A 12,977-nucleotide genomic window follows, 5' to 3' on the forward strand; every position below is an offset into this window, starting at 1 on the left:
GCCCATCCAGCATGACAATTAGCCAAGGCAGTAACAGCCGTGTCAGAAAGTCAGAGTCTGTTCCGGTTCAGGGTTATAGACAACCCCCCCACCCCCGCCCCCACATAACTCTCTTCCACCTGAAAGGGTGTCTCGCCCTCACCGAAGACCACCAGGCCCCCTTACCGCACAGCCGGTGAAGAGACTGTTCGGAGTAGGTGTCACGGTCACAGCCTTTCCCGATGTGGCCGGTCTCCAGCTCCACCGTCGCCTGCACTGAGGCCACGGGTTCGTCGCACGTCTCCAGGTGGACATTTGGGAAGAGGGCCAAAGAGCCCGTGCCAGGCTCATATTCGATCCTCTTGTTCCATCCTGTGTGGGTCCACAAACCCGGGAAGGAGGGAAGGAGGGAAGGAGGGAAGGAAGGAGGAAGACTCACACTTTAGGGCCCTCTGGTATGCGACGTGTCAGAACAGGTGTGAGAGCAGAAAGGAGAATGAAGCTCACCTTGCCACCCGGGGGTGCAGGTGGGCTTGACGCTGACCTTCACCAAGACATCTTCCGCTGCCCTTCTCTTCCCGCAATCGTAGGCGGTGATGGTCAGCTTGTACTGGTGTTCTTTCCCATAGTTTAGCTTCTCTGTGTTTTTTATGTAACCTTCCAGAGGGGAAACAAACAACAGTGAGAAGGCAAAGTTGTGCTGAAACACAAAGCACACCTGCTCTGGGGCACCTGGGTGGCTCAGTCAGTTAATCATCCGACTTTGGCTCAGGTCACGATCTCACGGTTCGTGAGTTCGAGCCCCGCATCGGGCTCTGTGCCGAAAGCTCAGAGCCTGGAGCCTGCTTGCGATTCTGTGTCTCCCTCTCTCTCTGCCCCTTCCCCAGTCACAGTCTGTCTGTCTCTCTCTCAAAAATAAATAAACATTAAAATATTTTTTTTAAATAAAAGCACAAAAAACAAAGTACATGTGTTCTAAGTGTTATAAACACGGACACGGAAATCAACCTGACGCTCGAGATAATTAATGCTCGGTCTTGCTTTCCTGCGCTTGAACGCACACTAAATCCATCTTTAAGGGCTGTTAAAACAGAAGGAATGAATCTACACAATTCGACCTCCATTTATTCTTATAGTTTTTCTTCTTTGGTTTTATATGCGCTTTAAGATTAAGTATTTAACGTATGAGAGAATAAAGAAAAGTAATTCCAGTACTTCAAATACTAAATACTAGATGAAGCTGCATTAAATATTTCTTGCTCAAAGACTTACTCTGTGTGTGTGTGTGTGTGTGTGTGTGTGTGTGTGTGTGTGTGTGTGTCACAGAGACAGGAAGAGAGAAAGATTCCCTACCCCCACCTGCTAGAACAGCAGCCTGCTTCTGAGTATGGGTACAGACGTCTGCAAAGTGTTTGCAATGTCCGTAATTTCATCAAAGATTCTGGACTGTGCATTAACAACAGAGACACTGCATCACCATCAAGAGGCCATAACCTAATAAAAAAAAAAAAAAGCTGAGCTCCAGCATGAGTTCATTCTGCTCAATTACAAAGGACTGGAGCACCTGGCAGTAAGGCAGAAACCTTCGTCTTCAAGATGAGACAGAAGATCCAAATCTAATGGAGAGCAGAAGACAGACCAACTAAAGGTCAGTCTTTTCAGATGCACTTTGATAGAGAAGTGAGAAAGTACAGATTAAAAACATGTTAGGTGGGGGGTTTTTTATTAGACCTTGGCGGAAGAAGGAAAAATAGGGCGCCCAAAAAAAGAACCCGTGACTTCAGGTGCCAACAAAAAGGCTTTCAGGGGACAGAGCGAAAAAATATTTATCTGAAACTCACACACCATTCGGTCTCTGCTACGGAATGAATACTTGTCCCCTCCAAATCTGAATGCTGACAACCCCCAATGTGATATTAGGAGGTGGTGCCTAGGGGAGGAACTTAGGGTTAGATGAAGTCGTGAGTGTGGGGCCCCCATACCGGGATCCCAGAGGGCTCTCTCCCCGCTCTGTGAGGACGCAGAGAGAAGATGGCCACCTGGGAACCGGGACTCGGGTCCTCAGCAGACACTGAATCTGCCAGCACCTTGATCCCGGTCTCCCGGCCTCCGGAACAGTGCGAACTGTTGACTGTTTGAGCCCCCAGCTCACGGTACTTTGCTACAGCATCCTGAAGGGATGGATGAAGCCGGTCTCCAATCTGAGTTTCGCCGACGTGCGGAACTGCCAATGGACCGTCACCTTGGCGAGGAAGGCCTGTTCCTCTGACTCACCATCTTTGTCGATAGCAAACGGCACGTCTGGAGTGACGACTTCATAGCTGCATATCTGGCTGAACTGGGGGGAGCAGTCGGCGTCCACGGCCTCCACCCTCAGGATGCTGTCATACTGCTTCCCCTCGATGACGGTCGCTTTGTAGGACTTCTCCTTGAACACAGGTGCATATTCGTTCACATCGTTCACCTGGATATGGACAGTTGCTCTGGAAGAAGAAGAAAAAAAGCTGTGTGTTCGGTTTGTTTTTTTAACCCAAAGTACACCAGTTCTGCCCCGTTTTTATGTTTCCTTTTGCTAATATCTTATTTCATGAAGTTTGTATGATGGAGAAAAAAATTACACTAGTCACTGTTATTTTAGCATGGAGAGGACTTCAGAAAGTTAAAATAGATATTTAAGTTGATTCTTCCAGGTCCTAGGAGTAAAATGGCTGGTAAAAAAAAAAAAAAGGCAGTAAAATAAGAGACTTGGAGACTTGGGGTTTTCTTAACAATACGGGACAGGGCATGCAGAAGGGAGATAAACTAGATCAGACAAAATTAGACCCAAAGGAAGAAGGAGTAAGACATAGATAGAAGATGGGAAACGTGGATGGGGAGTCTGATCAGGAGCATGGAAACCAATCCCGTCCTGCTTCTAGGGAATGGAGACGGCTCGCAGCCCACTGTTGCCCATGACCCACTAACTGATCCAACAAACGAAGGTCCTCCAAGCGACCTCAGTGCTCCCTCCCTGGCCGACCCCGTGCTGCCCTTCCACCTCCCCGTCTTGGGCATGAGAAAACTAAGGCACCACAGACTTGGCTACAAAGAGAGGAAAGGGTCAGTCTCAGGGCTACTGATCTGGGCGTGTTTCTGACTCAGACAGGATCTCTGACCCACAGAAGGCTTTTTCAAGGACAACAGTAATATCGCACGGTGTGAAAAGGATGAGGAGTAGTTCTCTGGCACTCAGCACCCCCAGTGTGCACCAAGACCCTCCACACCCAACGCCGCGCATCCTCCTGACCCTCACGATGGGTCTCGTGGCAGCGTGCCCCTCTCTCCCTAGCCCAGGAGCCAAGTAGAAACCGAGACTCAACAAGACGAAAACTTGCCCCATGCCGAAGGGACAGAAAGTGGCGGAGAAAAGACTGGAATTCTAAACCCAGGTCTAGTTCAGAGTCCTGTCTGTTCCACGAGCAGTTCTCAAAGGATATAGATATGAACACATCCAGGATGGGGCGCCAAAGTCAGCCCGCTCCCACCAGCATGAACGAATGCTCTGCCCTTTGAATTTGCGGGAAAAAGAAACCTAACAACAAAATATCCTCCTGGAGGAAAAAATGGGCTTTCCCGATTTTCAGTGCAGAGCTCTAGTTTCTGTCATTAGAGTGCTGGGTGGGATAGAACTGCCCATTCATTTGCTTATTCGACAACTAATGCTGCAGGGTAAACAGACAGGATTCCTATCCTCAAGGAGCTTACAATTTCAGCGGAGAGCCAGAAATACCTTCTGCCTCATCTCTAAGAACACAGAAAGTCTCGGGGACACAGAAAGAAAGCAAGGGTCAGTACTGCTTTCTTCGCACGCGCTCTCTCTGGTCAGCTTACTTACTTATGAGACTTTTTCGCGTTGGCGCCATCCGGCCCCTGGCCGCAGTCATAGGCCTGGATGGTGAATGTGTAGTCTTTCTGCAGTTCACAGTCCAGTTTCTCTTTTGAGCGAATTATTCCCTCGCCAGTGGACTTATCCACTACCACTGCATCAAAGGGGACATTCTGCCCATGAATTTTAAATCCACAAATCTCACCTAGGGAGTCAAAGCAGCGCACGTTAGAATTTCTGCCCCCCGGAGTCTGCGTGCTCCCCTCCCCCTTCCCATACCTTCCCCCCCCCCCCCCCCCCCCGAAAAGAAATGACAACAGTTCGGCAGCCAGGGGTTTAGAGGGTCTGTGGACAAAGCAAGGGCACTGTGCTTGGACAGGGATAAGTTCTGGGGCTTTAGTAAAAAGAAGCATGTTCTCGCTTTCCAAGCAACTTGCTTAACTTTGCATCCATTCATGCAGGAATACAAAAGAGAGAAAGAGAAAATATAGACAGGCATTTCACAGGAGTACTTAAGATGGCTCCAGGGTAAAAGTAGTCTCATTAGCAAACAGCCACGGCCTGGTAACGCAGAGCAACTGTCCCCAGCTACTGGGGACAGCCGGGCAGCGATTTTGATTTGGACCAGAGAGAAGGCTAAAATGCAGTTAAGTGTTGAGAGAGGAAGGAGGGTAACATAAAAGGTTCAGCACCGTAATTACAGAAATTCTGTCAAAAAAAAAAAAAAAAAAAGTCAAAAGAAACAAGTCTTCCTGTGCAATGAGCCTGGCTAAAATTAGGGAATCAAAACAAACTACTAAATGAGAAAGGTAGAAATACCAACTTTTCAGGCATCCATTTCAACAGCTATGGTTTACTATGAAGATCGGTTCCATCACAGGGAGGGATTTGCTAGACTTGCCTTGGTTTCCAAAGCTAGCCTATCAGACCTGCGAAACAAGCCTGCCTGGGGACATCAGGACATCAGCACCTGGAAGCTGGCTCACAAGCTTAATGAGGGGTGAAATCTAGGTGTCCATTCTTGCCGGTGGGAGAACATTAAGTCTTTTGATGTATACGTATATGTTCAAAAAAAAAATGTATTTCATGTAAAAATAAGGCTGCACTCTTCCAAAATTACAACTCCTAGAAAATGGTTACAAAGTGAATCTCGTAAGTTCAATTAAGAAACAAATGTACAGTATTATCCGTACAGTTCAAATGGATGTCTGATTTCTAGATATTTCTGACCAAGGGTTTGGTTACATACAATTTCCATCAATATATTTAAAAATAGAAACAAAGTAGGAGAATAAATCAGGGTAAAAGAGCATGACAGTTTCTTCTGTTTAAGGGCTGATTCCCAATTTTATAAACAAAGTTAGTGGGTTAATATTCATAGGAGGGATAGAAAGAACCCTTTATCACCTTCTTTGGTGACTGTCACCTCAAAACTCTCTAAAGGGAGAAAAGATAAACCCATGTCAGTAATGCAGGAAAGAATAAAGACGGAACAATAAGGAAAAAAGTCAAAGATGCACATATTACACAGAAAAGCTTGACATAAATTCAACCATCAGCTCCGGGCCACTCGTAGACTCCCAACAGCAAAACCGGACCCTCGGCAGCAGAATGTTTCTGAACGCAACTTACCACAAACCACTATGTAATTTTGAAATTACACCGACCTATAGATGAAATCTGCTATAAAGATTGATTCGTAACGCCCTCAGGTGTCGTTTGGGCTTTTCTTCTAACCAACACTTTCACGATAACGGTTCATAAGTAAACATATTTGTTATTTTACAATTTTCGGATTTTTCATTTTCAAACTAAGTTCTTGCGGCTCGATTCTGGTAACGCTCAACTCAGCATGAGACAAGAGGAAACAAAAAACAAACATTTGGAGCAAAGGGTTTGGCTAAATAACAAGGGCTTAAGGAACCCGACCAAGGCAACTAACGTAAGCCACCCCCTCTTGTAACCGAACACGTGCTTCACCGCGAACTGAAACCAGATTCATTGCTAGCTTTGGTGACGCCGCAATGATCACGGCTTCTAGTGAAAACGCTGTCCTAACAAGTCCACACAAGTGGTGCCTGCTCACCCCAGGGCGGCTGCAGATGAGTTGTGACAACGTGCAGAGGCCAGGAGGTCAGGAGGGGACAGAGCCGGCTCACTGGGGCACCTTCTCTCCACAAAAAGCATCGTACCCTGAATTCTTACCAAGTATCTGTATACCCATGAACAGTGTTTCATTTTGCTTGTTTTTAAGGTTTGAAAAATGCTATCACATGGTAGGCAACTTTCGGGACTTGCTTTTCCCCTCAGCCTTGTGCATCTAGGATTCATTCACCCCTGTTGGCAGAAGGCTATAGTGTATTTCTTTCCACTATGTTCAGCAAGAATCCAAGGAGTTCTGGCAGGTCAAGTGCTTGAGACACCGCCTGGCTTAAAGAAAGCACCCAACAAATAAATGTTTGCTCTTACTGTAATTATTTTCCATCCTGTGACTATACCGTAATTCCAGTTTCCTGCTACTGAACTTTCTGTGGTAGAGATTTCTAACCACGCTTCCTGCTGTTGCTGTGGGTCTTGTGCTGCCCAAAACAGGAGCCACTAGGCGCGTGGGTTAAAATTAAATTTAAATTCATATTAAAATTGAATAATATTAAAAAAAATCAGTTTCTCGGGGCACGTGGGTGGCTCAGTCGGTTAGGCATCCGACTCCTGATTTCATTCAGCTCACGTCATGGCCTCATAGTTTGTGGGTTTGAGCCCCGTATCGGGCTCCATGCTAACAGCAAAGAGCCTGCTTGGGATTCTCTCTCTCTGTGCCCCTCTCCCACTCGCTCTCACTTGTATGCATGCGCTCTTTCAAAATAAATAAACAAACAAACATTGAGAGAGAGAGAGAGAAACTGGTGATCCAGATCCGCATAATCTGAGTTGGCATAACTGACTGACTTGAGGGTGCCTTCCCGACAAAGCCCGCTGCACAGGTTAGTGCAGATTTAAGACCCCAGGATGAGGTATCTGACTTGGATAAGGCTCCCTACATACTGCACTGCTTAATCAAAGTATAAAGACACTCATTCAAGCAATGTCCTTGGGACTGTTTCTGATCATGAGATTATCATGAGAAGTGGAACTGTTTGCCAAAAGATGTACACTCCCTAAATCTCTCCTTCGAGGCTGGGAGGAGGGAGGAGAACTCAGAGAGTAGGAAGCTGATGGGGTGTTTTAATTTTCTTAAAAAAATTTTTTTTTTTACATTTATTTATTTTTGAGAGACAGAGAGAGACAGAGCACTACTTGGGGAGGGATAGAGAGAGAGGGAGACACAGAATCCGAAGCAGGCTCCAGGCCCCGAGCTGTCAGCACAGAGCTTGACGTGGGGCTCAAACCCACGAACTGTGAGATCATGACCTGAGCTTAACCCACTGAGCCACCCAGGAGCCCCTGGGGTGTTTTAATTTTATACTTCAGTTGTCCGGGGGAGGTTTCGCTGATAATGTCTGAGTAGAAACCAGAGGGAGCTAAGGAAGCAAGCCACATGCTTATCTAGGGAAGAATTTCAAACAAAGGGGACAGCAAGTGCAAAGGCCCTGAGGCAGGCCTGGGCCTGGCCTGGCTTAGGCACTACTGCAGTGGCTGAGCGAAGGGGAGAGAAGGTGAAGCCAGACGAAGATGAGTAATGTGAAGCGATAGCGGCTGCTACAAGAAGTGAAGTCTGTCCTCCAAGTGAGAAGGAATGACTGGAAAGTTTCATGCAGAGAAAAAAATCAATACGGTTTATATTTTAAAGAACCCAACTGGCTGCCATGGTGAAAATAAACCAAATGTAAGCAGGCAAAGGGGCCGTGCTGGCTGGCTCGGTTAGCAGCGCATGGGCTTTTGATCTCGGCGTTGCAAGTTCAAGCCCCATGTTGGGTGTAGAGATTAGTTAAAAATAAAATCTTTAAGAAAAAGATATGTGTATCTATATGGCAAAAATGGTTACTGGAGTAACACAGGCACGAGAAGCTGAAGCCAGAACCAGGGGTGTGCAGGGTGGTGAGAAACAGTCAGATGCAGGGTGTGTTTTGCAAGTACGGACAATACTGTGGGATTATGAGCGAGAACCCCAAGGATTAATAAATTGCCTTCGGCCAACATGGAAGAGAAGGGCCGGATGGGGGGAGTGGGAATCCGAGCTTCGGCTGTGAACATGCATCGGTATTACGATTTGTTACAGAATCGCACCTCAAAGGTAGGAATATCCAGTAAAAGAATATACGTTGTTTCGAAACTCACTGTGTCTGGGCTGCTCTCTGCAAGACTGGATCTATTTATAATGAGCACAACAAAAGTGTGCACTTGTCCTTTCTACAAATCCGTGCCTGTCTGGAGTATTAACGAAGCTACTGGAACAACGGGCTATACCAAAAGTACGTGGCGCCTCAAGTCCACGGGTGCTTATTAAATTGCTGGCAGGCTGGGCCCTTCTGCCTAGAATGACTTGAAAAACCATGTGGCCAGAGGGCAGCACGGGCCTCACACTCGGGCGGACATGGGCTTTCTCCACCGTGTGACGCTGCACGTTGAAGGCCTGCCACGCTGTCACCTGCAGACCTGGCGGTATACCCACTTGGCGGGCCCCCCTCTTTCTTCCACCCACAACCTCGGTTTCAGTGAGGGAGACAGGCCCGAGGGCAGCAAGGTGAGGGGCAAGTAAACAAAGGAAAATACTGCCGTCTTTCGGACGACGTGTGGTAAGGGCCGAACGCAGGCAGTCTCAGGAGGAAACGTGGGGATTTTCAGGACCGGCAGGGCCTGGAAACCAGCCGGACAGAGAGAGGGGTCTGGGGTAGCTCCCTGGGCTTTGGCTGCTGGCACCAGTTAAGGAACTAAGGCCCAGAGGTCTGCTCCACGTATTCTCACCAACTCCCTGCTTGTTCCTTTGCTTGAGTATTTGAAAACATTTTTTTAGTGTTTATTTATTTTCGAGACACAGCACGAGCCGGGGAGGGGCAGAGAGAGAGGGGGAGACACAGCATCCGAAGCAGGCTCCAGGCTCCGAGCTGTCAGCACAGAGCCCGACGCGGGGTTTGAACCCGTGAACCGTGAGATCGTGACCTGAGCCGAAGTCAGATGCTTCACTGACTGAGCCACCCAGGCGCCCTTCGCTGGAATATTTTAAGGCCAGACTTCAATGCATACAATGTTCACTAGACAGACTTTCGTCAACAGAACTACAGCAACGTGGCTCAGCCAACAAAATTAACAATTCCTGAGGTATTTTCATAGTATCCAACTACACTCAGTTTAAGATCTTCCTCTCCCCAGCCAGGGACCAGGTTGTTACTTTCTGTCCCCATTCTTTTAGGAGCTGATGTTTCAAGTTGTCATAACCCATTCTTCCCTCTTTCCTCCGACCTTGTACCTACAGCCCTATTAGTTACATACACATGACAGCTACCTACGTGTATTACACGTGTCCCATGGCATCACACCCCGGTGACTCTGCCCCTCTGTGTTCCCAGGGCTTCTCCCCTGGACTCAGCCTTCCCTCAGCCTTTGCGAGGAAGGACCTCTCAAAGTCACGTCTCCCACTCTCTTCTTCCTGCCCTGCCCCTTCCCACCCAATTCAGACCACCTACTACCACTGCTCTGCCAGGTAAGCCCGCAGAAACCCTGCTCTCTTCTTGTACGCAGGGCCCCACCAGCATTCCCGATGACGTCTTCAGGTGTGCTGGCCTCTGAATACACAGACCTCTCTTCCCTGTCATTCCCCAAGAGCATGCGAAATAGTCAAAAGTTTACTGAAGCACTTTTTTTTTTTTTTTTTTAAAGCAAACCATAAAAACAGAATGACAGATAAACCCAAGAAAGTATACATTTGACTTCTCAATGTCCAAAGTCATGTCCAGGGTTCCTGGCTCACAGTGGTAGCCCTCCCTTTCCCTTTGAGAAACCTCGGTTTCAGGCTGGCCCTGCCTTCTCTCCACATCTTCTTCCAAACTGGAGTATGGCCCCGCGCTACGCGCGACACTGGAAGGGTGTCTCTAGCCTATCCTACAGTCTCCCAGATCCCAGGGAACCCTGCCCTCATATACACTCCTTATGTAAGTCACTAGTGCCGGCTCGGACAGTTAGGGTTCCAAGAGAAAGGGGACTCCGGTGAAAAGCCATCAGCAGCAGCTCGTGGAATTGACTGAACGCCAGGGAAAAGGACTTGGAAACAGCCAGAAGCAAGGCGGGGACAGAGACAGGACTCCCAGAGCAAAACAGCCTGGGTGGCTGGGATACGACAGCAAACGGCGTTAGTGTCTTGGACCCTCTGCTCAGTGTTCTCGTCCAAGAGGGAGGCATCTGGTCGGCCCAGCCTGGGCTTGTATGCGCTTGGCTGGCAAAGTCGGGGTCATGGACTGTGGATCCACCAACCTGGACTCGGTGGGAAAGAGGTCAGGGGTCGTTAAGAAGCTGAGCACATGTATGCTCGCATGTGCTGAGCAGCAAGCGTCCACCACGATGTCCCTGCTAATCCCACTCTTGTCCCTAACCCACTTCTCTCTATGCGGCCCTGGTGCCCATGCTCCCAGCTGCAGCCCAGCTCCCAGGCTGACCCTGATTTTCAGTGACTTCTGACTTCTTTGCTTACTGGTCCAGGCTAATTTCTGGCACAAGCTCACATGTTGCTCAGATCTGAGCAGTTTTCCAAGACGCCTTAAACGTGCCGCTGAGCAACAACCACCACACCCCCAAGGGTCACTCTGCACAACCCGAGGACACTGCCCTGGCGGCTCCTCACTGGCTACAGTAAGGCTCTCAAATGTCAGCGTGCCAAGAACAGCCTGAGGAGCTTGTTAAAAATGTGGTTTGTCAAGCTCCAGCCCCAGAAACTCTGACTCAGTAGCAGCTCTGGGGTGGAGCCCAATAATCTGCATTTTTAACGAGTGCCATCTGATGGTTCCAACGCAGGCAGGCCGTAGTCTACACTTGAGAGACGGGCCTGTCCGTGGCTTCCGAACCTCGCTGTCTGGTTACAGATTTCTCAGGCTCTCCTGGAGGCACAGACTCAGCCACGAGGACACCTGCACTGGACGCACGGCCTGGGCGATCCGGACATGGTGTAAACCCACATGCGCAGCACATCCCGTCTACTCAGCCTGGCAGCAGAGATCTCGTGGCCCCAAGCGGACTTCAATCCTCCGCTCCTGTGCCGGGCGCTCACCCCGCCCACTGACTATTCATCCCTCCCTTTGGAAGCCCCTCTGGTTCCCAGCCTTGCTCCTGTTTTCCCCCTACCTGCCCCGTGTTCATAAGCTCTACCCACCCTAACGCCCGCTTACTTCTGTACCCTCTTTAACCAACCTCCTGTTGCCTTTTTAGGACGCCAGTCCAGACTGGGTGTTGCCTCTCTCGCTGGGTATCTCAGCGTTGACTTAACTCTTTGTCAATGCTGGTTCTGCTTTCTCATCTAGATTACTGGCTGCTTTGGGAACAAGAACGCACTTTTATGCTTTTTTATATTCTCTAGGAGATCTGGCACGGCTACCTAACATTTACTGATTACTATTCCAAACCTCTCCTGGAGGCATCCAGAATGAATTCACTCTAGTCCATAACTTAACATGGAGTTTCTGTCCTAATGTCCAGATACTTAAAACCATTAACTCAACGGGGGCACCTGGGTGGCTCAGTCGGTTGAGCGTCCAACTTCGGCTCAGGTCATGATCTCACGGTTCGTGAGTTCAATCCCCACGTCAAGCTAGCTGCTGTCAGCACAGAGCCTGCTTCGGACCCTCTGCCCCCCTTCTCTCTGCTCCTCCCTCACTTGCACTCTTTCAAAAATAAATAAGACACTAAAGAAAAACCGCTAACTCCATGGAGTACTGCCTAATTTTGGGCTGAACCACATGAGATTTCTGGCACTCCATTTTTTCAAATATTTGCTATTTTCAATACACAAAAATGGTGATTTCATTTGGCTTAACTGAATACATCCAACTGACTGCAGCAAAAACGTCTGCCTAGTTGCACATGTTAAAAAAGCTAAAGTGGGTGGTCATGTGCCGCAGTCAACCCCACAGGCCTCATCAGGACACATGAGTCACACGAACTGCACAGAATACAGAGAAAAGAATCACAGATCTGTGTTGGTTCTAATTAAATATCAACGAAGATAAAGTTCCCATTCTTGCCCTGAAACTTCTTTCGGATTCTCTTCGTATCATAATTGTTTCATCTTATAGGTTACCCGAACTCCGTCTGGGAAGGCAGGAAAAAATGCTGACATGGAACCGGCTTGTACAGGGAAGGGCCTGAAAACAAGGGGCAGGGGCGGAGAGGGAAGCCTGGGCTTGTCATACAGGCAGTGAGGCGAGAGGACGGTCAAAACAGCAGCACCAGGGCCTACACGGTATGGGCTCTTAACTCAAATATATCAAATACACAACGTATGTATATTTGTGTGTATATATACAACAAATGTATCAACTACACAATATATTTTCATACCCACATCTACTCAGGATATTAGCAGATTAAGGAAAAGGGGTGAGTAAGGACCTGACTCATCTTAATTTCCTAAAATAGCTGCCAAGTACCGAGACTTTAGCCTCTTGATTTCCCCCATGAAAACAATCTGGCTAGACAGACGCTGTCATCGTTCAACACGAACGCCTGATTGGTGACAGTTGACAACGCACTCTAGAGACTAAGCTTCCGATGTTACACATGTATTTATTTGGGGGCTTTGACGAGTTACCCCTGGCGGTTTTGTTACTCACACTCACATCCCGTGACGGGACACGACTGTGAACCGGGACGTCTCCAGAGTTTCCAAGGTAACGTCAGGGAAGCGCACACGGTGAACGTGTGAATCCACACTGGAGTGAGACCGTCTGGCTGGAAGGCAGCCCTGTCGCTTACGAGCTGTGCCACCGTGGGCAAAGCCGTTCGTGCCTCCTACGGATTCTGTGGGGCACAACCACCCCACCCCCCATGCTGGCCCGGGGGGTGGGGATTAAATGAAGAACAAGGCTGCCACGCCGCTGACGGACACGCTCCGTCCTCCCCTGCCTCATCAGGGAAGCCGGGAGCAGCCAGAGTGCCTCCTGTAGGGGACCGTTGAGAAGAATCCGAAGAAGTAACCCACGCAGACCCCTTA

At 48.7% G+C, this 12,977-nt stretch overlaps 1 protein-coding gene across 4 annotated transcripts in view; it reads right to left on the minus strand.

The window, feature by feature from the left end:
• The window catches only part of CLSTN1 (calsyntenin 1), an 88,786-nt gene that overhangs the window by 25,320 nt on the left and 50,489 nt on the right, over positions 1-12,977 (minus strand). For 2 of the 4 annotated variants that reach the window (XM_042952331.1, XM_042952329.1), the window contains exons 3-7: positions 5,252-5,281; positions 3,854-4,049; positions 2,254-2,462; positions 487-636; positions 166-351 (exon numbers count right to left, since the gene is read on the minus strand). In XM_042952331.1, coding sequence (XP_042808265.1) covers positions 166-351; positions 487-636; positions 2,254-2,462; positions 3,854-4,049; positions 5,252-5,281 — 771 coding nt within the window. The remainder of the gene's footprint in view (positions 1-165; positions 352-486; positions 637-2,253; positions 2,463-3,853; positions 4,050-5,251; positions 5,282-12,977) is intronic. The other 2 variants (XM_042952332.1, XM_042952330.1) reach the window with 1 other exon arrangement.

Source organism: Panthera leo, chromosome C1 (assembly GCF_018350215.1).
Source record: "Panthera leo isolate Ple1 chromosome C1, P.leo_Ple1_pat1.1, whole genome shotgun sequence".
Classification (NCBI taxonomy): Eukaryota; Metazoa; Chordata; class Mammalia; order Carnivora; family Felidae; genus Panthera; species Panthera leo.